Source organism: Hemitrygon akajei, chromosome 18, assembly GCF_048418815.1.
Source record: "Hemitrygon akajei chromosome 18, sHemAka1.3, whole genome shotgun sequence".
Classification (NCBI taxonomy): domain Eukaryota; kingdom Metazoa; phylum Chordata; class Chondrichthyes; order Myliobatiformes; family Dasyatidae; genus Hemitrygon; species Hemitrygon akajei.
The window spans coordinates 11,894,229-11,920,112 of record NC_133141.1 but is presented as its reverse complement, the minus strand read 5'-3'; the positions used below and the strand labels follow the sequence as shown (position 1 = coordinate 11,920,112).

The window sequence follows — 25,884 nt, the reverse complement described above, 5'->3', positions numbered from 1 at the left end:
ATGTAGTACAGAAAACAAATATAGTTAAAACAGTTCTAACTTTAACTAACAAATGAATTACTAAGCAAAAATATTATAAACTAAATAACTGCCATAAAGGCAGCACAATGCTTTTCTTCGAGTGTTTTCCATGTTGATGAGGGTGAGTACAAATGACTGATTTACAATAATTTAATTGTGAAAGCGCTTGATTTATCGTACAATTTCATTGGACCTCTGTGAACTACTCATCAATTTTATTGGTCGACTGTTACCAGGCAAAATGTTTTTGGCGGCATGAAAAAAAACCATGTATTAGCCGCTCCGTATTAAAGGCCGCAGAGTTCAAAGCTGTTCAAAATGTGGGAAAAAAGTAGCGGCTTAAAATCCGGAATCTACGGTACATAAAGTCTTGGCCTCCACAGCTGCCCACGGTAACAAATTCTACAGATTCACTACTCTTTGGCTAAAGAATTTTCTCCTTTTCTCCATTCTGAAAGGATGCCCCTCTATTCTGAGGCTGTGTCCTCTGGTCTTAGACTCTCCCACCTCTCCATGTCCACTCTTCTCGAGGCCTTTCAACATTCGATGGGTTTCAATTAGGTCCCGCCCCCCATTCTTTTTTTTTTTTTTTTAAACTTTTTTTTTATTGTTTTCAAATTGTTACAGAATAAATGTGCATGAAAAAAAAAGTGTTACCCAGCCCCCTCCCCTTAACCCCTCCCCCCTAACATCCCTATTAAAAAAATAAGAAAGAGAAAAAAAAAAGGGAATGCCTGGATGTTGGAAGATCCCCACATACTCCACGGAGTTCTCATTTTTTTTTAAATATATGTTAAAGTTCTTTTTCTTTTCAATCTATAATAATACCTAATCTTTCCACTTTCGTGGTATCCTGAGAAATCTTTATAAAAGTCTCCATGTTGCTATGTGTGTCCCCACCATTCATCCAGGCAAAAAGATAGAAAAAAATTAAAATATAAAGGAAAAAAAAAAAAAAAAAAAAATACCCCCCTACTAATGTTGTGGAAAAAAGACACAACATTACCCCCCTCTGCTGTACGGGTCATGGCAACCGCCATGATTACACACGTGAATCCCGCAGTAACCGATCCACAGCCTCCCAGCTCCCCCGCAACATAAAAAAGTATATGTATAAGAAGAGAAAAAAAAAATACTATTCTCATTTAGTATTTCTAAAATTTTGCTTTTCTCTTCTGTAATATCCATAAATGTCCATCACTTCTGTTCCTTGGTTCTATCTTCATCTTTAATCCATTACGTTTGGAAGCCTCTATGTGTAGTTAGCGAATAGATGGAAGTTCTTGTACAAACTCCTCCGCTTTTCGATAGTCGGAAAAAAGAAATTTTCTGTCCTCCAAAAAAATTATCAGTGTTGCTGGATGACGCATTGTAAATTTATAACCCTTTTCCCATAAGGCTTTTTTCGCTGGGTTAAATTCCTTCCTTCTCTTCAACAGGTTGTAACTTATATCAGGATAAAAAAGAATTGGTTTCCCTGCTATCATCAGTGGCCCGTTTCTATTTTTGGCACTTTGGGCAGCGGCCTTCAGGATCTTTTCTTTGTCTTGGTATCGTAAGCATTTTATCAAAATTGATCGTGGGTTTTGGTCAGCTCGAGGTCTTGACCTTAAAGATCTATGCGCCCATACAATCTCAATTGGAGTTTCTCTTTCCATTTTCAATTTTTTAGGGATCCATTTTTGAAAAAAATTTATTGGATCTTCTCCTTCTATATCTTCTTTAAGTCCAACAATTTTAATATTATTTCGTCTACTGAGATTTTCAAGCTTATCAATTTTTTCCATAAATTGTTTTCTTTCTGATGTCCAAGCAGTATTTTCCTTTTCCATTTTGTCCATTCTTTCAACCATGTCTTCCGTTGTAGTTTCCAAGTCCGTAATTCTTTTTTCCATTTTTTCCTGTCTCTTTGTCATTTTATCAAGCATAGTCTCCATATTGGTCATTTTTTTTTCGAGTTTTTTTTGGTTATTTTTAATTACTTTTAATGTGTCTAATTTACGCATTATTTGCCTCAAAGTCTTTTCTATATTTCTAGAAGGACTTTTACCTCCTTCAGCTGATCCTTCCGAGAGATTTGACTCTCCCTCCGATTCGCTATCACTTTCAGTTGCAGTGGTAGCTGGGCTTTGTAGTTCTTTTTGTTCCTGTTTGCGCATGGTCCATCCTTCGCGTTTGCGCAGTTCACGATGGTTTTTTCCTTTGGAAGTGGCAAGCGTTGCCACCGTCTCCTGTTCAGTATCACCGGCGATACAATGTACCTGAGATCGCGGCTCCTCGGTAGACGTGGGCCTCGCTCTTGTTCCAGCTTGCGTAGTCTTCCCGGTATTAGTTTTCTTCATCTTCTTTCCTTGAGGCATAGCTTGACACAGTCCGGAGTCGTTTATAAGCAACTTTTAGAGAGTATTGACTAACTTTTCTTCATTTAAACATTAATTTATTAACTTTTTACGGGAGAGCTGGGTCCCTGCATCTCGATCCTACGTCATCACGTGATGTCCCCCCCCCGCCCCCCATTCTTCTGAATTTCGGTGAATATAGACCCAGAGCCATCAAAGCACTCAATATGACAAGTTATTCAATTCTGGAATCATTTTTCTGAACCTCTTTTAAACCCTCTCAAATGTCAGCACATCCTTTCTTAGATAAGGAGTCCAAACCTGCTCACAATCATCCAAGTGAGGCCTCACCAGTGTTTTATAAAGCCTCAACATTGCATCCCTGCTTTTATATTCTAGTCCTCTTGAAATGAATGCTAACCTCGCATTTGCCTTCCTCACCACTGACTCAAGCTGCAAATTGACCTTTTGGGAATCCTGCACAAGGACTCCAAGGTCCCTTTGCGCCTCAGAATTTTCCCACCATTTAGTAAATTGTCTACCCTTTTATCTCTTCTACCAAAGTATATGACCATATACTTACTGACATTGTATTCCTTCTGCCACTTCTTTGCCCATTCTCCTAATTTGTCCAAGTTCTTCTGTAGCCTCTCTACAGATGTTCTCAGGGAAATGTGGCAAATGTTCAGGAGATATTTGCATGGAGTTCTGCATAGGTGAGTTCCAATGAGACGGAAAGGATGGTAGGGGTACAGGAACCGTGGTGTACAAAGGCTGTTGTAAATCTAGTCAAGAAGAAAAGAAGAGCTTATGAAACGTTCAAAATACTAGGTAATGATAGAGTTCTAGAAGGTTATAAGGCTAGCAGGAAGGAGCTTAAGAAAGAAATTAGGAGAGTCAGAAGGGGCCATGAGAAGGCCTTGGCGGACAGGATTAAGGAAAGCCCCAAGGCATTCTACAAATATGTGAAGAGCAAGAAGGTAAGACGTGAAAGAATAGGACCTATCAAGTGTGACAGTGGGAAAGTGTGTATGGAACCAGAGGAGATAGCAGAGGTACTTAATGAATACTCTGCTTCAGTATTCACTACGGAAAAGGATCTTGGCGATTGTAGGGATGATTTACAGCAGACTGAAAAGCCTGAGCATGTAGATAGTAAGAAAGAGGATGTGCTGGAGCTTTTGGAAAGTATCAAGTTGGATAAGTCACTGGGACCAAACGAGCTGTACCCCAGGCTACTGTGGGAGGCAAGGGAGGAGATTGCTGAGCCTCTGGCAATGATCTTTGCATCATCAATGGGAATGGGAGAGGTTCCAGAGGATTGGAGGGTTGTGGATGTTGTTCCCTTATTCAAGAAAGGGAGTAGAGATAGCCCAGGAAATTATAGACCAGTGAGTCTTACTTCAGTGGTTGGTGCCTTGATGGAGAAGATCCTGAGAGGAAGCATTTATGAACATTTGGAGAGGCATAATATGATTAGGAATAGTCAGCATGGCTTTATCAAAGGCAGGTCGTGCCTTACGAGCCTGATTGAATATTTGAGGATGTGACTAAGCACATTGATGAAGGAAGAGCAGTAGATGGAGTGTATATGAATTTCAGCAAGCCATTTGATAAGGTACCCAATGCATGGCTTATTGAGAAAGTAAGGAGGCATGGGATCCAATGGGACATTGCTTAGTGGATCCAGAACTGGTTTGTCCACAGAAGGCAAAGAGTGGTTGTAGACGGGTCATATTCTGCATGGAGGTCGGTCACCAGTGGTGTGCCTCAGGGATCTGTTCTGGGACCCCTACTCTTCGTGATTTTTATAAATGACCTGGATGAGGAAGTGGAAGGATGGGTTAGTAAATTTGCTGATGACACAAAGGTTGGAGGTGTTGTGGATAGTGTGGAGGGCTGTCAGAGGTTACAGCGGGACATTGATAGGATGCAAAACTGGGCTGAGAGGGGGCAGATGGAGTTCAACCCAGATAAGTGTGAGGCGGTTCATTTTGGTAGGTCAATTATGATGGTAGAATATAGCATTAATGGTAAGACTCCTGGCAGTGTGGAGGATCAGAGGGATCTTGGGGTACGAGTCCATAGGACACTCAGAGCTGCTGCGCAGGTTGACTCTGTGGTTAAAGCATACAGTGCATTGGCCGTCATCAATCGTGGGATTGAGTTTAAGAGCCGAGAGGAAATGTTGCAGCTATATAGGACTCTGGTCAGACCCCACTATAGGAAAGTTGTGGAAACCATAGAAAGGGTGCAGAGGAGATTTACAAGGATGTTGCTTGGATTGGGGAGCATGCCTTATGAGAATAGGTTGAGTGAACTCAGCCTTTTCTCCTTGGAGAGACAGAGGTTGAGAGGTGACCTGATAGAGGTGTATAAGATGATGTGAGGATCGTGTGGACAGTTGGAGGCTTTTCCCAGGGCTGAAATGGCTAACACGAGAGGGCACAGTTTTAAGGTGGTTGGAAGTAGGTACAGAGGAGATGTCAGGGGTAAGTTTTTTTTACACAGAGAGTGTTGAGTGCGTGGAATGGGCTGCTGGCGAAGGTGTTGGAGGCAGATACAATAGCGTCTTTTAAGAGACTCCTGGATAGGTACGTGGAGCTTAGAAAAATAGAGGGCTATGTGTAACTCGAGATAATTTTTAAGACAAGGACATGTTTGTCATAGCTTTGTGGGCCGAAGGGCCTGTATTGTGCTGTAGGATTTCTATGTTACTTCCTCAAAACTACCTGCCCCTACACCTGTCTTCATATCATTCAGAAACTTTGCAACAGAGCCATCAATTCCGTTATCCAAGTCATTGACATAAACCATTTTGTTTGTGGAGATCATCCCTGTTCCAGAAGACAACCCAATGTTCAAAATACCCGAAGCCTGTTCACAAGGTTCTTAGCCATTAAGTCAACTGTCCTATCTTCTGCTTCCTACACTCGTTAGCATGTGGCATAGAGAGTAATCCTGAGATTACAACCGGAGAGGTCCTGCATGCTGCTGTTCCAACCAACCCTAATAATTAGAAAGGGGTTGAAGCTGGGCACACTTGATGCAAGTGTAGTCACCTGGGGCACTTGACTTGTCTCTGCTTGCAATTAACGTGAGGGGCATACTACTCCATTGACAGTAATTTCTACCCCTTGCATTACCACTGGGATAATAACAGCTTGTCACCTCTTAATCTTCTTGTTGAAATCTCCCTTGTCAAAGTCTCTGTGTTTAGACCTCAAGTCTTGCACTTTAGCCTCAGCAACAATCATGCTCAATGGCTTAAGTTAATTGTGCCCTGCCTCTAAATTCCTTGTTACAGCTGCTTAAGCCTGTAATAACTGCCATATCTCTGTAAGCCACAGAGTTGATGATTCTTCAGCAGTTGAGGTTGGCCTCTGTTGTTATGCCCTCAAATTTGAAGTTACCAGAATACTGTCGATGTGTTATGTTTTATATTGGATGCTATCTAATAGCTCCTCTGCTTGATCTCATTCAACCCCTGGTTAAGTGACACATCAATTTAAATTTGTTTATTCAAAACCCTCTGTTATGTTCATTCTTTGCAATCTAATTCACACCTCGAAATAACATTTATCTGTTAATCTTGTACTGGAAGCTATTAGTTAAGTCCCCTTCAATTTAACTTCATGATTAGTGGCTTTGTTTGTTATTGTTACGGCTCTAAATGTTGAAACTCTTTGCAGAAATCCCTATACTTTAATTTATTTGAGACACTCCTTGAAGCACATCTCTTTTACCAACCCTTGGGCACCTGATCTACTATCTCGTTAGGTGGCTTAATATAAGTTTTAAAATAACATCCTAGTTACTCACCTTGAGGTATTTTATTCTATTACAAGTTCTGTACAAAACTTGTTGTTCTTGTTGCCTGGTTTCTAATATTGTGTTGGACATGACCATTTGTTTTTCACTTGCAGGCGGCAGTGCCCAGGATGGCGGTGGGCAATGGAACGAGCTGCTATTGTGAGCCGCTGGAACTGGTTGCAAGCTCATGTGTCAGATTTAGAGTATCGCATCCGCCAACAAACAGACATTTACAGGCAGATCCGTGCTAATAAGGTCAGTGCAGCAGTCAGGACGTGGTGGGAGCCAATATGTTTATGTGGAGCCTTTTGGATCCTATTCTTTCTTATTGCATTGTTTTCTAAAGTATGTATAAAATCTGAATATTGAGAATTTTTATGCTATGTAAAACCTCTTCACTCTGTAAGAAAGACACTGGATTTGATGCTCAGGGTTAATGTAGTACATATCTCGGTTATAGAATATTTGGAAAGTCCTTATTAGTTTATGTTTAGTAATAGGTAATAGAAAAGGGCACAAAAGTGGTATTTCAGCAATGAGAAGTTTTCATAGTCAAGGCAGTTAGGTTGTAGATTAGAGATTTTCCCGTGAAGAAAATGGACTTCCAAATCTAGAACAGCAAATATACAGAGATTAAAATGAAACTGAAAGTGTTAACAAGAACCACGCAATACACTGAAAGGGGAATCAGTGGGCGGTGGTAAATATAACAGTGTATACCAGGATGTATCCAAGTATATTGTAAATATATAGAACTGACAGTCACTCAAAAGAGTATTAACTTAGATGCATGAGACCCAGTTGACTTATTAAAGAGCTTCATACCCCTTGACTGCATAAGAGGATGCTGTCAGTATCGTTGAAGAAGGTACTTTAAAGAAGTGTTCCAAGTTGAGAGGCAAGGGTAAGGTAAATGGTAAACTTTTCCCCAGAATGCCAAAGACCATTGGTTTAAAATAAGGAGTAAGCTGTGCTGAACTGAAGGCCCTGCTTCTAGACTCCAATTTTGTGATTATAAAAATAGAGGAATCCAGAGTAAGTTGGCAAAACTGATTTAAAGGAAGCTGGATAGTGGGGCAGTGGATGATGAAGGGTTGATTATTTTTGTTTTATTATTTTATTTTGGAAGCCTCTGACCAGTGTTGTATGATAGAGATCATTGGGGCCGGAAGTATTTGTTGGCATTTATGAGGTACATAAATTTTCCAGGCAACTCAAAATGTTGGATTGTGTTAATCTGTGGGCTTATAATGTAATGGTCAGAAAGACAGAGAATCGATGGATTAAATTCAATCTCAATCAGACTCTGAGGAATGAAAGATGAGCATTAAGACAGACAGGAATGTGGGGACCTTGGTGTACAAGTTCTGAAGTTGCCTATACAGATAGACAAGCTGGTGAAAGTGACCTACAGGATATTTTCTTCAAGAGAGATTGTGGTACAACTTGACAAAATATCAATTGGGCCACGGCTGGACCGGTCACCACATAGAAAGGACGTGATTTCAGGGCATATTGACAAAGTTGTTCCTTACCAGGGAGCCTTCCAGCTTGGAACAGAGGAGGCTGAGTCATGGACTGATGGACATATAGAAAATGGAGGTACATACAGCGGTGTTAGAAATCCTGTAGAATTTTCTCCATTTCTGTATAAATATGACCTAAGGTGTGATCAGATCTTCACACAGGTCCTAAATCTAAAATCAATTAAATAAATAACAATAAAACATTATACTTTTATTTATTGAGAACAATGATCCAATATTACATGTATTTGTTGGAAAAATTATGTTATTCTTTTGTGATGTGATAAAGTTATTTGAAAAATTCAGTAACTGGTGAGACCTCCTTGTTTAATAGGCATCCGTTAGTTTCGAGAGACCATGGATTTGCACCTTAGAAAGTTTCCAGGGCGCAGGCTTGGGCAGGGTTGTATAGGAGACCGGCAGTTGCCCATGCTGCAAGTCTCCCCTCTCCACACCACCGATGTTGGGCAAGGGCCAATACAGCTTGGCCCCAGTGTCGTTGCAGAGCAATATGTGGTTAAGTGCCTTGCTCAAGAACACAACACACTGCCTTAGCTGAGGCTCAAACTAGTGACCTTCAGATCATTAGAGCAACACCTTAACTACTTGGCCACGCACCAACACAGACCTCCTTGTACAGCAATAACTTCAACCAAATGTTTCTGGTAACTGTTGATCTGTCCTGCACATCAGCTTGGAGGAATTTTAGGCCATTCCTCCTTACAAAACTGCTTCAACTCTGGGATGTTGGTGGGTTTCCTTGCATGAACTTGCTTCACGTCCATCCACAATATTTCTGTAGGACTAAGGTCAGGACTTGACCATTCCAAAATGTGAATTTTCTTCTTTTTAAACCATTCTGGTGTTGATTTACTCTTGTCTTTCGGATCATTGTCTTGTTGCATTATCTAACTTCTATTCAGCTTCAGGTAACGGACTACTACACTGACATTCCCCTTAAAATACAATTTTGAATTCATTGTTCCCTCAACAATTGCAAGCTGTCCAGGCCCTGAGGCAGCAAAACAGCCCCAAACCACAGTGCTCCTTCCACCATGCTTCACAGTTGGAATGAGGTTTTGATGTTGGTGTGCAGTGCCCTTCTCCCTCCATACATAGCAATGTGCATTTCTACCAAAAAGTTCAACTTTTGTCTCATCTGTCCTCAGAGCATTGGCCTAGAAGCATTGTAGAACATCCAGGTGGTCTTTTGCAAACTTGAGATGTGTAGCAATGTTTTGTTTTGGAGAGCAATGGTTTCCTCCATGGTGTCCTTCCGTGAAAACTATTCTTGCTCAGTGTTTTTCTTATAGTGGACACATGAACAGAGACTTTAGCAAGTTTAATAGATTTCTGCAGGTCTTCTGCTGTTGCCCTTGGGTTCTTTTTCACCTCCTTCAGCACTGCATGTTGTGCTCTTGGTGTGATGTTTGCAGGATGCCCACTCCTAGGAAGAGTAGCAACAGTACTGAGTTTCCTCCATTTGCAAACAATTTCTTTTACTGTGGACTGATGGACACTCAGGTCTTTAGAAAAGCTTTTGTAGCCTTTTCCAGGTTCGTGCATCTCTACAATTCTTCTTCTAAGGTCCTCTGAAAGTTGTTTTGATTGAGGCATGGTGAACATAAACAGATCATTTTTGAGAAGACCAGGCTCTGTCAGTTACCTGACTTTGTGTACTTTTTTATAGGGCAGGCCACCTCTCCAATCCACACATCCAAACACATCTCATTAATTGGAGCACCTGACTCCAAATAGCTTTTGTATAAGACGTTATCCTTGACATTCACATGCTTTTTCCACGTAATATTGGATCATTTATCTTAATGAATGAACAAGTATCATGTTTATTGTGTTGTTTCTCTTTATCTAGTTTTAGGACTTGCGTGAAGATCTGATCACATTTTAAGTCATAGTTATGCAGAAATAGAGAAAATTCTACAGAGTTCACAAACATTTGTTCTCCATAATAATGGTATTTGAAACCACAATCCCTTGATTTAAAGCAACTAACTCAAAATGCTAGAGGAACTCAGCAGGTCAAACAGCATCTGTGGAGAGGAGTTAGCAGTTGATGTTTCGGGCTGAGACCCTTCATCAGAACTGGAAACTAAGGTGGAAGAAGCTAAAATAAAAAAGTTGGGGGAAGCCAAAATGAAAAAGAGAAGGAGTACATCTGGCAAGTTGATGGGTGTGGGGGGGAAGGAGGGAGAAGTGAGAAACGAGGTGATAGGTGGAATAGGCAAAGGGCTGAACAAGAAGGAATCTAATAGGAGAGGAGAATGGACCATGGGAGAAAGGGAAGGAGGAAGGACACTAGAGGGAGCTGGTGTTCAGGTGAACTGAAGAGATGGGGTAAGAGGGGAGCCAGAATGGAATGAAAGAAGGGGTAGATGGGAGAAATTACAGGAAGTTAGAAAATCGATATTCATGCTGCCAGGCTGGAGGCTACCCAGATGGAACGTGAGGTGTTGCTTCTCCAACCTGAGAGTGGGCTTATCATAGCAGAAGAGGAGGTCATGGACCAACATGTCAGAATGGGATTTAGAATTAAAATAAGAAAACTATCATTGTTCTATAAAACTGTATTCGTTCCTAATTGTTACCGACAAAGGTATTCATCCAGTGTACCTGTATGCTTTTGCATTCTTTTGATTCACTGTAAATGAATAAAATCAGCACATGTACCTAGTGCAGATAATGGACAGTCCTCATAAAATGTTTTTGATGATTACATCCTCCGACCTTCATTTTCATTGAAACATTCAAGATGATTGTCAATACCTTCAAGTGAAGTTCCTAACTTGAAGTGGTGAAATCATTTGATTTTTCACTTCAAGCCTAAAAGCTTGAAACTACAGTGAGCAAAACGGTTTTGAATTGTCTTACTGCTTACTTCTTGCCAAATATTAGTGACAAAAATCAGTTTTTTGAACACAAACACACACTGATATTTAAAAACTGTTCGAGCACGGTGTAGTGTCTAATGGCCATACAAGTGCACACGACTGATGCTAGTTAAAAATTGTTCAGCACAGACTCCTGTTCTGTTTAAGTGGCATAGTGTCCCAAATAAACGAAGAGTATCCCAGCTATTTTCTCGGTTAGTTCATGTTCCTTAAGAGTTGTCCCAAATAAGCGGCTGGCCATTAACCAGTGGCCCAGTTAACTAGAAGTAGGGAAATGTATTATCTCAATGTAGGTCTCTTGTTTGTTCAATTATTTTCTCCCCTTTTCCCAACTAGTATTTTTTTATAGTTACCCTCTAGTAAATGCTATTTTGCATTAGTTAAAATCAGAGTGAAATCATATTCTACTGTTCAATGAGATTGTTGCTTGTGTCAAATTTAACCTGGTGCTTGTCAATGGGATGACTTTGGAAGATGTGAAGCACTGCTGGACTGCATTAACAGGTACAGAAAGCAATTCTAAGAAAATAGATGTTGGGTCTACCAATAAGGTAGTATTTATAAGTATTTACAAATCATTTCTTGATGTTGATGCATAATAATACACACAAATTTCAATTCACCAATCGCATTAAGCAGTCAAAGGTTGCTGATATGAAGCCATGTGATTGATTTAGAAGTTTTGAAATTTGTGAACATTCTTATTTGAAGTTCTCCATTGACACTCTTAAAGCGTTTCATTTTATTTGTTCCACTGATGAGATTTTCTTAGTCCATTTTTTTTTTTGACAGAAAATGAGGATAATTTGCCTTGGAGGAGAACAGAATTGCAGCTAATATAAGAATGCTTGCATGGCATAGTTAACAAGGATTTGCTTATGTGAAATGACAGCTGTGAATGAGTAAATGCCAACAAAACAAATCAAGTATTCTGGATCAGATGGTCTTTAATCTTACAGTTTACAAGTAAATAGTGCAAATTTTAGATTTTCTTTATGTCATTTTCTAAAGTCCTGTTGATTTGGGAATCAGAAAAAGTGTATCTCCCTCTGCCATTTAAGAAAGGTAAGAACAGGAAATGATATTTATCAGGCAGCTTGCTCAACATCTATTAGAATTTATTGGCCAACAGTTAAGAATAGTATCTGAACACCTTCAATTTCTCAGAGGTGACCCATTCCCAACGAACCTAATTGCGGAGTCAACTGAAGCAGCTGGGAGACGAAAAGCTTATGAACTCTTAATATTTTTCAGATCTTAAAGTTGAAGCTCAAGGACTTGGAAACAAATCATGAATGAAGTTAAGAACTAGGTCAGGCGTCTTTAAGCAATTGAAGTATTGAATAGGTACTTGACAGTGGACTTCCTGAACAGATGTATGTTGTGTTCAAAACTGTTGGCCACATTTCTAAGCTAGTTACTTGATAGGTGATTTTTCTATCCCATCTAGGAATGTTGATGTCAACATAGATAAGGCAGTACTGTAAGTGTGGGTGGCATCATAAAACTGTTATATAATTGTCCTTCCCTTGTCATTTGACCTTTGCCAAATGGATGCATCGTAGATAAATGAGGTCAGCCTATTTGGTCTACTGAAAAAGGACAGTAATTTCTAAACAATGAAAAGTTTAACAAAGCAACTTTTGGAGGCTTTGTAAGCATTGGCCATTAAAATACCACACATACTACAGAAAAATGAAAAGGGCAAACATTGGCATTTATATGTCTGCAACCCCCTCACTGGGCTCGTATGCAAACTTGGCTCGATAGTCGGCTCTGCTAACAGTCACACGAATCAGCAGTCAGAAGGCCACCTTGTATAAACAAAATACACCTTGGGTTGATATGATTTGGGGTTTGGCCAAACAGGAACGTCAAGATGTTCTGATTTAAGAAACCTCGATTTGAGCTAACGCTGTGTAAGTACTGCTCATACACAATTGTCGGTCAGCACAAAATAACAGATTGTGCACCACATGAGATTTTAAAGACAGTTTATATACAAATTTCAGCTTTATGGAACAGTTAGTAGGGAAAAGAAAAAAAATAAAAGAGACCATTACAGTTAGTCCAAATGTGCACATAAAGTTGGAGCTCGTCTTGAAGTTGTCCATTTATTTGTGCGCTGGACCCATGGTCTGCTTGAAAGCACACACCGCATTCTGAATTTCAATCAAAACCCATCTCGAACCAACAGGCTCTCTCTTGGAAGTATTGACCCTTCCTCCTTGGAGCCATTCATCTTCACGAAGCACTTCATGCAACAGGAACTCTCCTTCCCACAGCATTCTTAGCCATGTCCTTTGCGCAGCTCCCGCCAATTAAAAAAACCCACGAGCCACATTGTCCATTACAAATCTCTCTCCGCCCCACTCTCTCAAACTTTCTCCCGATTCCACCATCTTGATTGGCTGACACAACATTCCTAAGTTGAACATCATAGCCCCTCATCTTTTAGTCGAAACCAAAGCATCCTAAAAGTATAACACACTGCTTTTACAGAACTGCTAAAATTAAATACCGCACAGCGTAGGTGTAAAAATCTTAACCAGGGCATTATATTCTACCCCCACCAAATGTACATCCTGGATGTAAATGTAGAATTACCTGGTTTTACTACGGTAAGATTTGACAGAGATGCCAAAAAGTGTGGGAAGAAGAAAGGAGGGGGACTCTCTGTCTACATTAACGTAAGATGGTGTAACCCCGGGCATGTGAGTACAAAGATCTCCGTTTGTGAAAGAGATATTGAGCTGATTGCCGTGAGTATGAGGCCATATTACCTGCCTTGAGAATTCGCAAGCGTCATTGTAGTGAATGTGTATGTCCCGCCGCGTGCCGACGCAACGGTAGCGTGTGACGTCATCAGCTCCGCTGTTGCTAGGCTTCAGACACAGCACCCTGAGGCACTGGTGTTAATTACAGGGGACTTCAACCATGTGACTTTGGACAAGACACTACCTGCTTTCTCCCAGTACGTGGATTGCTACACCAGGGGTAATAGGACTATTGACCTACTGTATGCAAACGTAGAGGAGGCATATAGTGCATCCCCACTGTCTTCATTGGGGAAAGCTGATCACAACCTGGTTTTGTTACAGCCCAGATATAAATCAATTGTGATGAGGCATCCCACTACCACACGCTCTTTTAGGAAGTGGACTCCTGAAGCTGAACAGGCCCTGAGAGACTGCTTCGGTACTACTAACTGGGATGTACTGCAAGGGGGGCTCTGTGGGGGCGTTGAGGAGGTCACTGAATGCACAACGGACTATATTAACTTTTGTGTGGATGCCGTTGTCCCTGTTAGAACTGTTCGCTGCTATCCCAATAATAAGCCCTGGATCACTAGTCACATCAAAGGCCTCCTAAACCAGAAGAAGAGGGCCTTTAAAGATGGTGATCGGTTGGAGCTTAAAAGAGTTCAGAAGGAACTCAGAGAACAGATAAGGGGGGCAAAGGAGCAGTATAGGAGGAAGCTAGAACAAAAGCTGCAGAAAAAAAGCATGAAGGAGGTGTGGGATGGGATGAAGATCATCACCGGATGCGGTGCAAAGCGGGGGGCGAACATAAGTGGAGATGTGGAGAAAGCGAACCAGCTGAACAACTTCTTCAACAGGTTCGACAGCTCAATCTCATCCTCACCGCAGAAATCCACACCAGGCTTACTTCCCTCACAGGAAAATAGACACTCACAGGAGACCTTGCCCACGCCCAGGATTACGGCTGCACAGGTGGAAGGTCAACTGAGGAAGATCTGTACCAGCAAGGCGGCTGGACCGGATGGAGTTTCCCCACGATTACTGAGGGCCTGTGCGACTGAGCTGGGAGAACCACTACAGCGCATCTTCAACATGAGCCTGGAGCAGAGAAGAGTACCCAGACAGTGGAAAACATCCTGTATTGTCCCGGTACCGAAGAAACCACAACCAAAGGAGTTGAATGACTTCAGACCTGTTGCCTTGACGTCGCACGTGATGAAGACTATGGAGCGGCTGATAATACAGAATCTGAGGCCACAAACCAGGCACGCCCAGGATCCTCTTCAGTTTGCGTATAAGGAGAAGGTGGGAGTGGAGGATGCTATCACGTATTTGCTGCACAAATCACTCTCTCACCTAGATGGGGTCAGTTGTGCTGTGAGGATTACATTCCTTGACTTCTCTAGTGCCTTTAACACCATCCAGCCCAAGATCTTAAGGCACAAACTAACGGAGATGAGAGTAGACTCTCACATGGTGGATTGGATAGTGGACTACTTGACAGATAGACCTCAGTATGTGCGGTTGGGAGACTGTAGGTCTGACACGGTGGTCAGCAGCACAGGAGCGCCGCAGGGAACCGTACTCTCTCCGGTCCTGTTCACCCTGTACACATCAGACTTCCAATATAACTCGGAGTCCTGTCATGTGCAGAAGTTCGCTGATGACACGGCCATAGTGGGGTGTGTCAGGAATGGACAGGAGGAGGAGTATAGGAAACTGATACAGGACTTTGTGATATGGTGCAACTCAAACTACCTGCGTCTCAATATCACCAAGACCAAGGAGATGGTGGTGGACTTTAGGAGATCTAGGCCTCATATGGAGCCAGTGATCATTAATGGAGAATGTGTGGAGCAGGTTAAGACCTACAAGTATCTGGGAGTACAGTTAGACGAGAAGCTAGACTGGACTGCCAACACAGATGCCTTGTGCAGGAAGGCACAGAGTCGACTGTACTTCCTTAGAAGGTTGGCGTCATTCAATGTCTGTAGTGAGATGCTGAAGATGTTCTATAGGTCAGTTGTGGAGAGCGCCCTCTTCTTTGTGGTGGCGTGTTGGGGAGGAAGCATTAAGAAGAGGGACGCCTCACGTCTTAATAAGCTGGTAAGGAAGGCGGGCTCTGTCGTGGGCAAAGTACTGGAGAGTTTAACATCAGTAGCTGAGCGAAGGGCGCTGAGTAGGCTACGGTCAATTATGGATAACTCTGAACATCCTCTACATAGCACCATCCAGAGACAGAGAAGCAGTTTCAGCGACAGGTTACTATCGATGCAATGCTTCTCAGACAGGATGAAGAGGTCAATACTCCCCAATGCCATTAGGCTTTACAACTCAACCGCCAGGACTTAAGAACTTTTTAAAAGCTATTATTAATGCTTTTTGAGATAGTGATTTAGATGCATATCATATTTTTTACTGAGTTAAGGTATTGTATGTAATTAGTTTTGCTACAACAAGTGTATGGGACATTGGAAAAAAGTTGAATTTCCCCATGGGGATGAATAAAGTATCTATCTATCTATCTATCTATCTATCTACTCATATCCTCATGTCTTTGGAACTTATTAAACCACTATTAATGAATTTTGTGGTCCAGGACCCCCATTTCATTTGTAAATTTGAAGTAGCATATCACCCAATGGGAATGGACACAACACTTGTTTCCCAGGTGCATTCTCTGCCAGCTTAGCTAGGGGTTTCCTGTCTCCAGCTTCAATCACTCCTCATGACCCTTCCTGTCTACTAGAGGGTGCCTCCTGTCTATCACTCATACCTTCTGATGGTTCAGGTCCCCCTACTCCATGACTGAACATAACTTGCTTCAGTTTAAGCAGGTGCTGCTGAACATTTTCGACCTTCGCTGGCGCTAACTGGCAAGGCCTCTCTTGGAAAGGAGTGTCCTCGGTCACTCTGATATTAGTGTGGCAAGTACTTTTGAAGCAACCAACATCAGACTCGTCAGTAGAAAAAGTATCTTTGCGTTCTGACATCTCAGTTAATCTTTTCCATTCCCTGAGCATCAGTGAGTCACCTAAGTCGCATGACCTCAATGGTATTGTCCTTGATTCAGGAGACTCAGTTTCCTCTGGAAAACTAGACACTACCATCACAGGAAAAAAGAGGGTAAGTTGGCACCCCACCCCTGGGTGTAACCTCTCTTCCTGAGGTGTTCTAATCAGTGGCACTCCTGCAGGTAAGCGTGACTCTTCTTCGTGATCATCAGGAGCATCCACCTGTGTGGCTGAGGCGTTGGGCTTTTCAGCAAATTTGGGAGTTCCTGTCACTCTAGCTACTCCTCCAGGATATAACATGGTAGGTTTAGACTGTGTGTACCACATATTTCCTTGTTTCTGCTCATCCTCTTGCTTAGGAGGAACTTGTACCTTCTCAAAAGCAGCTCTGAACACAGGGTGACTAGACAGGGGTTTCAAAAATTTCTCTCCATTTCTCTACTTGCATGGTCCCACGAGCTTTCTCACAATGGAAGTGTTTGTTTTCACAAGAATGGAAGCTCTGCCCTTTTCGACCGGAACCGGGCAGACCAACACTGGTGTGTCAATAGTCTCAGTTACTCCAACATCTGCTTCTGAAAACTCTAGTTTCAAACCATCGTACGGGTACTCATCAGTACTAAACCTATGAACCTGAAGGGCACTGAGTGGTATCAATGGTAAATACGTCAAATGCCGCTTTAGCATAAGCACCTCCAATTCGTATGGATACATCAGAGCTTGGTCCCACTAAACCTGCACTTTAGTATTTCCCTTGATACACTGATCGGAACGCACCCTCTCTGAAATGCAAGCCTGTTCCTTTACTGGGTTCTCTGCATTTTTGCCTCTTCTCTATTTGATTAACTGCTGACTTACTTTTAGAAGATTTTCCTGTCTCTCTCAGTTTCATTTGAAATGTCCATCTTCACAGTTGTAACAGAAAATACCTGTCACTGGTCTAGACAAGAGACCATTTTCAGCAACAATCTGCTGTGTTGTATGTCCTACAGGTGGGTTGGGTTTCCCATCCAGTGTATTGCATTTAGCTGAAATATTAGCAGACATAATTGGATCAGCTTGAAGGCCTTTCACCTCATTCCTCAAAAAGCTCTATCTCCATGGCATCAGGGGTCACCTTAGCAACAGAGGCTACCACTGAAGACACTACTCGGCTTTTGGAAATGTCATGCTTTTCAATCGTGTTTTTCTCCTCTCTAACTTTCCTAAATAACTTGGTGAAAGATGGAGGAAGGTGCATCTTGCACGACATTTGAATGTTTAGAGCAATCCTGTCATGTGACAGCATGCCCTTCACAACTTGCTCCATTCTCAAATAATTTCTCTCAGACGGTTGAATGCCCCCTTTGTGACACAAACAATGCAGCAGTTTCTCCAGCCTGAAAAGGTAGGCAGTCAGCTTATTCTCTTCCTCCTGGAATGTGTGCCTAAACTTCATCATCAGATTGGCTGCACTTCTAGCAGTGCCAAAAGCATCTTCCAGAACTTGCAAGTAATTAGCTATCATGACTAATGGGTTTTCTGCCTTTAGAAACCTTATTACATCAGCCGTCGGACCCTTTAAGCTCTCCACCAGTCTCTGTTCTTAATCGTACTATCTGAGCACTGCCATTCATCCAGTAACAGATGTCTCCTCAGCCCAAGCCTCATATTCCTCTTCCCCATCGGGTGTGGGCTCGACTCTGGAGAGCACTCCCAGTCTATGATAACTTTGGCTCTCTGCAGGTACACTTCTGCAGTTATCAGCCAGCGATGTAATAGCCAAAACCAGCTCAGAATTTAAATCAACTGCTGACGGACCCATGAGACACGGCCAAATGCCAGTTCGGTCTCGATACCATCGACTTCCTGGGCCACAGGATTACCAAAGACGGGGCAACACCTCTGCCCACCAAGGTAGACACGATCCGCCACTTTGCCCGGCCCAACGCGGTCAAAGGCCTACAGGAGTTCGTTGGTATGGTGAACTTCTACCACGGTTTCCTCCCCTCAGCAGCCCGTATCATGCGCCCTTTGTACACCCTGATGTCGGGTAAAGGCAAGGACATTACTTGGGTCGAGGAGGCCGCGGCCGCTTTCGTTAAAGTCAAGGAAGCCTTGGCAGATGCCGCGATGCTGGTGCACCCCACAACGGATGTTCCGACTGCACTCACAGTGGACTCATCCGACACAACAGTCGGTGGGGTGCTGGAGCAGCTCATCGAGGGTGGCTGGCAACCCTTGGCGTTCTTCAGCAAGCACCTACGACCACCCGAACTCAAGTACAGTACTTTCGACCGGGAGCTGTTGGCACTGTATATGGTAATCCGGCATTTCAGGAACTTCTTAGAAGGTTCACCGCGTTCACGGACCACAAACCGTTGACCTTCGCGTTCACGAAGGTCTCCGATCCCTGGTCGGCTCACCAGCAGCGACATCTGTCCTACATCTCCGAGTACACGACGGACATCCAGCATGTCTCGGGAAAGGACAACGTCGTGGCGGACGCACTTTCCAGACCAGCTGTCCAGGCCCTGTCCCTGGGGGTGGACTATGTAGCACTGGCGGAGGCGCAGCAGGCAGACGACGAGATGCCCAGCTACAGGACCACATTCTCGGGTTTGCAGCTGCAGAACTTTCTCATAGGCCCAGGTGAGAGGACCCTCCTGTGCGACGTGGCTACCGGCCAACCTCGCCCCATCGTCCCGGCAGCCTGGAGGCGGCGAGTTTTTGACTCCATACACGGTTTGGCGCACCCATCTATCAGGACAACCGTCCGGCTGGTCTCCAGCAAGTTCACGTGGCACGGACTTCGCAAGCAGGTCAGTGAATGGGCCAGAATGTGCACGCGTGCCAAACAGCCAAGGTGCAGCGGCACACTAAAGCCCCGTCGCAGCAGTTCGAACCCACCCACCAGAGGTTCGACCACATTCATGTGGATATCGTGGGCCCCCTACCAGTGTCCCGAGGAGTGCGGTACCTCCTAACTATGGCAGATCGGTTCACAAGGTGGCCAGAGGCGGTCCTGCTCACCGACACATCTGCCGATTCCTGCGCCCGAGCACTGATCGCAACCTGGGTAGCACGCTTCGGGGTACCGGCCCACATTACCTCAGACAGAGGCGCCCAGTTCACCTCCAGCCTGTGGTGAACTGCCTACCACCCACAGTCGAACGGACTGGTGGAACGTTTCCACCGTCACTTGAAGTCGGCTCTCATGGCCCGCCTGAGAGGACCTAACTGGGTGGACAAGCTTCCCTGGGTCCTGCTTGGAATTCGTACAGCGCCCAAAGAGGATCTGCATGCCTCGTTGGCCGAGTTGGTGTACGGCGCGCCCCTGGGAGAGTTCATACCAGCCCCAAGGGGACAAGAGGAAGAACCCACAGCAGTCCTGGACCGGCTACGCGAAAGGCTCGGCAACCTGGCCCCCGTACCGACTTCACAGCGGGGACAGACCCCGACCCATGTACCCAAAGACCTGCAGAACTGTAAGTTTGTGTTTGTACGAAGGGGCGGACTCCGGGCACCGCTACAGCGGCCGTATGAGGGGCCGTTCAAGGTGATCAACAACAACGGGTCATGTACGTTCTGGACATTGGGGGGAAAGAGGAGGTTTTCACGGTGGACCGACTCAAACCAGCCCATGTGGACTTGGCGCAGCTGGTCGAGGTTCAGGCACTGAGGCAGACCTCCCAAGCAGGCTGATCCAGACTGTGGACATTGGGGGGATGTATCGCTGGTTCTGGGAGGGGTTATATGGCGACCCACTTTCTGCGCAGGCGAACCGGCTCACAAATAGCCAGCGTGCGGGGGGAGACTTTGGTAATGTACCTCTGACGTCATATCGGCCCGGAGAGGGCGGGCGCTAGGGATTAAATGCCAGCGCCGCAAAGTTTGAATGAACTAGTCTCGAAACAACTTAACGACTGCGTGTCGTTATTTCAGCGCTGTGTGTAGCACATCGCTACATACTTACAGCATAGCAGTAAAAATCTTAACCAGGGCATTACATGTGGAAGACGGGAATCCAAGGGATTAGAAATTGCACCTCTTTTATTTAAAGCCCTAGGCATCATATGTGTGGAGCAGTGGGTAAAGATAAGAATTTGAAGGTTAGTGGTGGTGGTGGGGGTGATGGTATGCAATACAAATATAACTGATCTTCGAGGATTAATTTGCAGGAGATTTACATTTGTATTGTATTCCCTGGAATCTGCATGATAGTGATTTGACTGAACTCTGTCCGTTTAACTGGTGAACATACAAATGCAGGAAAATAGGGAGGATTAAGCCATTCGGCCCTTCAGGCTTGTCACACCATTGGGTATGATAATTCAGCTGATCTGTGCTAGTTTTAACTTTTTCTCCTATGGCAGTTTCCCATAACATTCAATTCTTTAAAGTATTTATCTATTTGCATCTTTTAATATATTGTATTGAACTGGCCTCCCCCACCTACTGGGACACAATTCCAATGATTCACTTTGTTCAGAGAAGGAATTCAAATGGGTTTCCAAATTTGTGTTATGGGAAATCTCAGAAGTGCAATGGTCTAAAATTTACCCAGGCTTTGGAGTTGTGAGGTAGGAAAGCACTGTTATATCTAATGGGTTTTCGAATCTTAAAAATGTATTCTTCAAATTGTAGTTGCTGCCTGACCACTTAATAGTTGATTGTGTGTGCATGAGCCCAATTCATCAATCAGTGAAAACCTTGCAGAACAAGCATAGGTCTGAATGGTCTACTGTGCCTTGATGCATAACTAAATGTATTAGTCTTTGTTCAAAATTTCCTTTTAATTATCTGTACTAAATGACTGTGCTGCAACACACAGCTCGAATCACATAATCAAGTTCGCCGATGACACGACCGTGGTGGGTCTCATCAGCAAGAACGACGAGTCAGCATACAGAGAGCAGGTGCAGCGGCTAACTCACTGGTGCAGAGCCAACAACCTGTCTCTGAATGTGAGCAAAACAAAAGAGATAGTTGTTGATTTCAGGGGGGCACGGAGCGACTACTCCCCGCTGAATATCAACGGCCCCTTGGTAGAGATCGTTAAGAGCACCAAATTTCTTGGTGTTCACCTGGCGGAGAATCTCACCTGGTCCCTCAACACCAACTCCACAGCAAAGAAAGCCCAGCAGAGTCTCTACTTTCTGCAAAGGCTGAGGAAAGTCCATCTCCCACCCCCTATCCTCATCACATTCTACAGGGGTTGTATTGAGAGCATCCTGAGCAGCTGCATCACTGCCTGGTTCGGAAATTGCATCATCTCGGATCGCAAGACCCTGCAGCGGATAGTGAGATCAGCTGAGAAGATCATCGTGGTCTCTCTTCCCGCCATTACAGACATTTACACTACATGGTGCATCCGCAAAGCAAACAGCATTATGAAAGACCCCACGCACCCCTCATACAAACTTTTCTCCCTCCTGCCATCTAGGAAAAAGCACTGAAGCACTCAGGCTCTCACAACCAGACTATGTAACAGTTTCTTCCCCCAAGCCATCAGACTCCTCAATACCCAGAGCCTGGACTGACACCAACTTACTGCCCTCTGCTGTGCCTATTGTGTTTATTATTTATTGTAATGCCTGCACTGTTTTGTGCACTTTATGCAGTCCTGGGTAGGTCTGTAGTCTAGTGTAGTTTTTTACTGTGTTGTTTTTCCGTAATTCAGTCTAGTTTTTGTACTGTTTCATGTAGCACCATGGTCCTGAAAAATGTTGTCTCGTTTTTACTGTGTACTGTACCAGCAGTTATGATCGAAATGACAATAAAAAGTGACTTGACTTGATATTTTGTGCAGATTTCTGAGATTAAGGTGCACACAAAGTTCTGTCAAGGTTAAATAGAATGCTTTCAAATTTGGTAATTGTGCTTCATTTATATGTTGTCTTGAGCAAATACCAATTAATTTAATTATTCCTCACAGGGTTCAGTTGTGCTTGGAGATGTTCCACCCTTGGAAGATTGCTCCCCAGATAGAGAAGAATGTCCATCTCTAATTGAACGGAAAGTACATGGTGCTGGAGACAATATGGAGATGTCAGTCTGTGAACATTCTTCATTGCCCAGAAATGCCGGTAAACAGGTAGGATTCAAACATGTGATTTTGATCTTGGTCTGGTTCTCTCAACAATCCTCTCAGGAGTGTTCTGTTTCTGGACAATTCCCAAGAAGTATTGAGCTAGCAGCCTTCAGAATTAAAACTGCATAAAAACATTGGGAAGAAGTAGAAATCCCCTTGGTATCTGTGAATTAGTATTTGCTGCAGTGAAACTCTTAATCTGACATGCTCAGGACTTCAGTGATGTTGGACTGGCAGATTTTCCAGTTTATTGGATGTCTTTTCAATAAATACTCCAATGCCCTTTTAATTAATTTTTAAGCCGTTGAACACTATAATAAATCTCTCTCTGCCCCGCTCTCTCGAACTTTCTCCTGATTCCACCACCCTGATTGGCTGACGCAACATTCCTAAGTTGAATATCATTGTCCCTCTTAGCCAAAACCAAAACATCCTGAAAGCTACCTTTTCTTAGCTTGACCATCCTTCAAGCTAAGACCATAAGACCTAGGAGCATGAGTAGGCCATTCGGGCTATCAAGTCTGTTCCACCATTCTGTCATGGCTGATTTAATATTCCTCTCAACTTCATTCTCCTGCTTTCTCCCCGGCATGATCAATCAGGAATCTTATCAACCTCTGATTTAAATATACACAATGACTTGATCTGCACAGCCATCTGTGGCAAAGAATTCCACAGATTCACCACCCTCTGGCTAAAGAATTTTCTTTTGTCATCTCTGTTCTAATGAATGTCCCACAATTCTTTGAAGCTGTACCCTCTGGTCCTAGACTTCCCCACTATAGAAGACTTCCTCTCCACGTCCACTCTATCTGGACCTTTCAATATTTGATAGGTTTCAATGAGATTTCTCCCCCCCCCCCCCCATTCTTCTAAACTCCACTGAGAACAGACCCATAGCCATCAGACAGCCCTTATATGTTAACCTTTAATTACTGGGATCATTCTCATGAACCTCCTCTGGACTCTTTTCAGTGCTAGTACGTTCTTAGAGAAGGGGCCCAAAGCTGCTCATCATACTCCAAGTGCGACCTGACCAATGCCTTGTAAAGCCTCAGCTTCTGTATTCTAGTCCTCTCGAAATGAATGCTCACATTGCATTTGCCTTCATCACCACCAACTCAACCTGCAAGTTGACCTTTAGGGAATCCTGCATGAGGACTCCCAAATCCCAAATCACGTCTGATTTTTGAATTGTCTCCCAATTTAGAAAATAGTCCACATCTTTATTTTTTCTGCCAAACTGCATGACCATACACTTACCTGCATTATATTCCATCTGGCACTTTTTTTCCAATTACTCCAATCTGTCTTGAGTCCTTCTGTAGACTTCCTGCTTCCTCAACACTACTTGCCCCTCCACCTATCTTTGTGTTGTTTGTAAACTTCACCAAAAACCCATCAATTCCTTCATTCAAATCATTGACATATATCATGAAAAGAAGTGGTCCCAACATTAACCCTTGCAGCACATCACTAGTCACCAGTAGCCAAGCAGAAAAGACTCCCTTTTTTCCCCACACTTTGCCTCCTGCTAGTCAGTCAATCTTCTATCCATTCTCGTACCTTTCCAGTAATACCACAGGCTCTTATTTTATTAAGCAGCTTCATGTGTGGCACCTTGTCAAAGGCCTTTGAAAATCCAAATGAACAACATCCTTCTTTTTTGTTTACCCTGCTTGTTATTTCCTCAAAAAATTGAACAGATTTGTCAGGTTAAGATTTTCCCTTTAGAAAATCGTACTGACTTTGGCCGATATTGTCCTGTGCCTCATTACCCTGAAACCTTATCCTAAATAATAGACTCCAACATTTTCCAACCACTGAAGTCAGGCTAATTGGCCTATAGTTTCCTCTTTCTGCCTCCCAGCCTTATTATAGAGTGGAGTGACATTTACAATTTTTCTGTGATTCTTAAAAGACCATGCCTCCACTATCTCTTCAGCTACATCTTTCAGAACCCTGAGCTGTTGTCCATCTGGTCCAGGTGACTCATCTATCTTCAGACTTTTCAGCTTCTCAATTACCTTTTCCTTAGTAATAGTGACGATGCTCACTTCTGCCCCTGACAACTCTTGCATATCTGGCATTTGCTAGTGTCTTCCATAGTGAAAACTGATGCAAAATACTTATTACGTTTCTCTGCCATTTCTTTGTCCACCATTACTATCTCTCCAGTGTCATTTCCCAGTGGTCTGATAACCACGTTCATCTCTCTTTTGCTACTTACATATCTGAAAATTACTTTTTTTTTAATCCTCTTTTATACTTTGGTCCTTCATATTACCTTTGTATTTCACTTTTTCTCTCTTTATGGCCTTTTTAGTTGCCTTCTGTTGGTTCTTTTAAAACTTCCCAATCCTCTACCTTCCCACTAATTTTTGCTATAACATTTGCCCTCTCTAAGCATCTAGGCGACTGATGACTAGACTGAAACAGAGCCTTATTCGAAATAATGTATGCACGACCTGGCTCTTTGGCTCATGTTATCTCTTGGTTTGACCCCTTCTGCCCTGAAGAATCTTGTTACTTAATTTTGATCATACCCCTAAACTCAATTGGAAGAGGTATGTGCACTAATTAGATAAAGTTGGAATGAGGGGCATATTTGCAGGGGAGATGTCTGTTTGAGGAAAGGGAAAGGACCGTGAACATAGATGGGTTTAGGTGATTGGAAAAAGTTAAAGAAACAGGTGGCTACAGGCAAATGGATGCTTTGGACTTTTCAACAGCACTCCTGGTAGAGTAGTGTTTAGTGTGAAAATAGCCCCAAACCTGTTCATGAAATGCAACTTAAGTGTTTTGGATATCTAATATGCACAGTTGAATTTGAGAGGGTAAGGAACCCAAGTGATGCACAGGATTCATTTTTACCCTCAAAACATAAATGGATTTGAATCCGCTCACACTTAACCACTCACAGGTCTATATGTTCTGGACTTTTCATACCATTCAGCCTTTGGACTCCAAAAGAGGGAACCCATTTTACTGTGGTTTCTCAGCAATGTGTTGAGGAATCTGCTTCTAGGTGCTAGGCTGGCCAGACTTGGCTTAAGATCAGATTTTCTTTTATCTGAAGGAGGATACCTGACCAAGAGACTAATGAGGTTGTGGAGTAGCACAATACAGAAACAATCCTTTTGGACCATATACTGAAATTTTTTGTGATACCATAGGTGGTGAGTCAGTTAATTTCATCTATGCCTACCCTGACAGTGTAATCTAATTAGTCCTATTACCCATCATCTCCTTTTGTGCGGTAATTTATTCTCTTACATGCTCACACATCGATTCTCTTGCCACTCTCTTAAACAAGGGGACAATTACATGAGCCAGTTAACCTACCAGTGCACGTTTGGTAGTGGAAGGTACCAGAGTGCGCATAAAAAACCCCACACAATAGTAGGAAAAAATGCAAATCCATAAA

The 25,884-nt window shown here is 43.2% G+C and overlaps 1 protein-coding gene across 7 annotated transcripts in view; it reads left to right on the top strand.

The window, feature by feature from the left end:
• The window catches only part of LOC140741086 (KAT8 regulatory NSL complex subunit 1-like), a 174,837-nt gene that overhangs the window by 78,535 nt on the left and 70,418 nt on the right, over positions 1-25,884 (top strand). For all 7 annotated transcript variants that reach the window (XM_073070808.1, XM_073070809.1, XM_073070813.1 and 4 more), the window contains 2 exons: positions 6,287-6,428; positions 22,302-22,460. In XM_073070808.1, the coding sequence (XP_072926909.1) occupies positions 6,287-6,428; positions 22,302-22,460 (301 nt within the window). The remainder of the gene's footprint in view (positions 1-6,286; positions 6,429-22,301; positions 22,461-25,884) is intronic.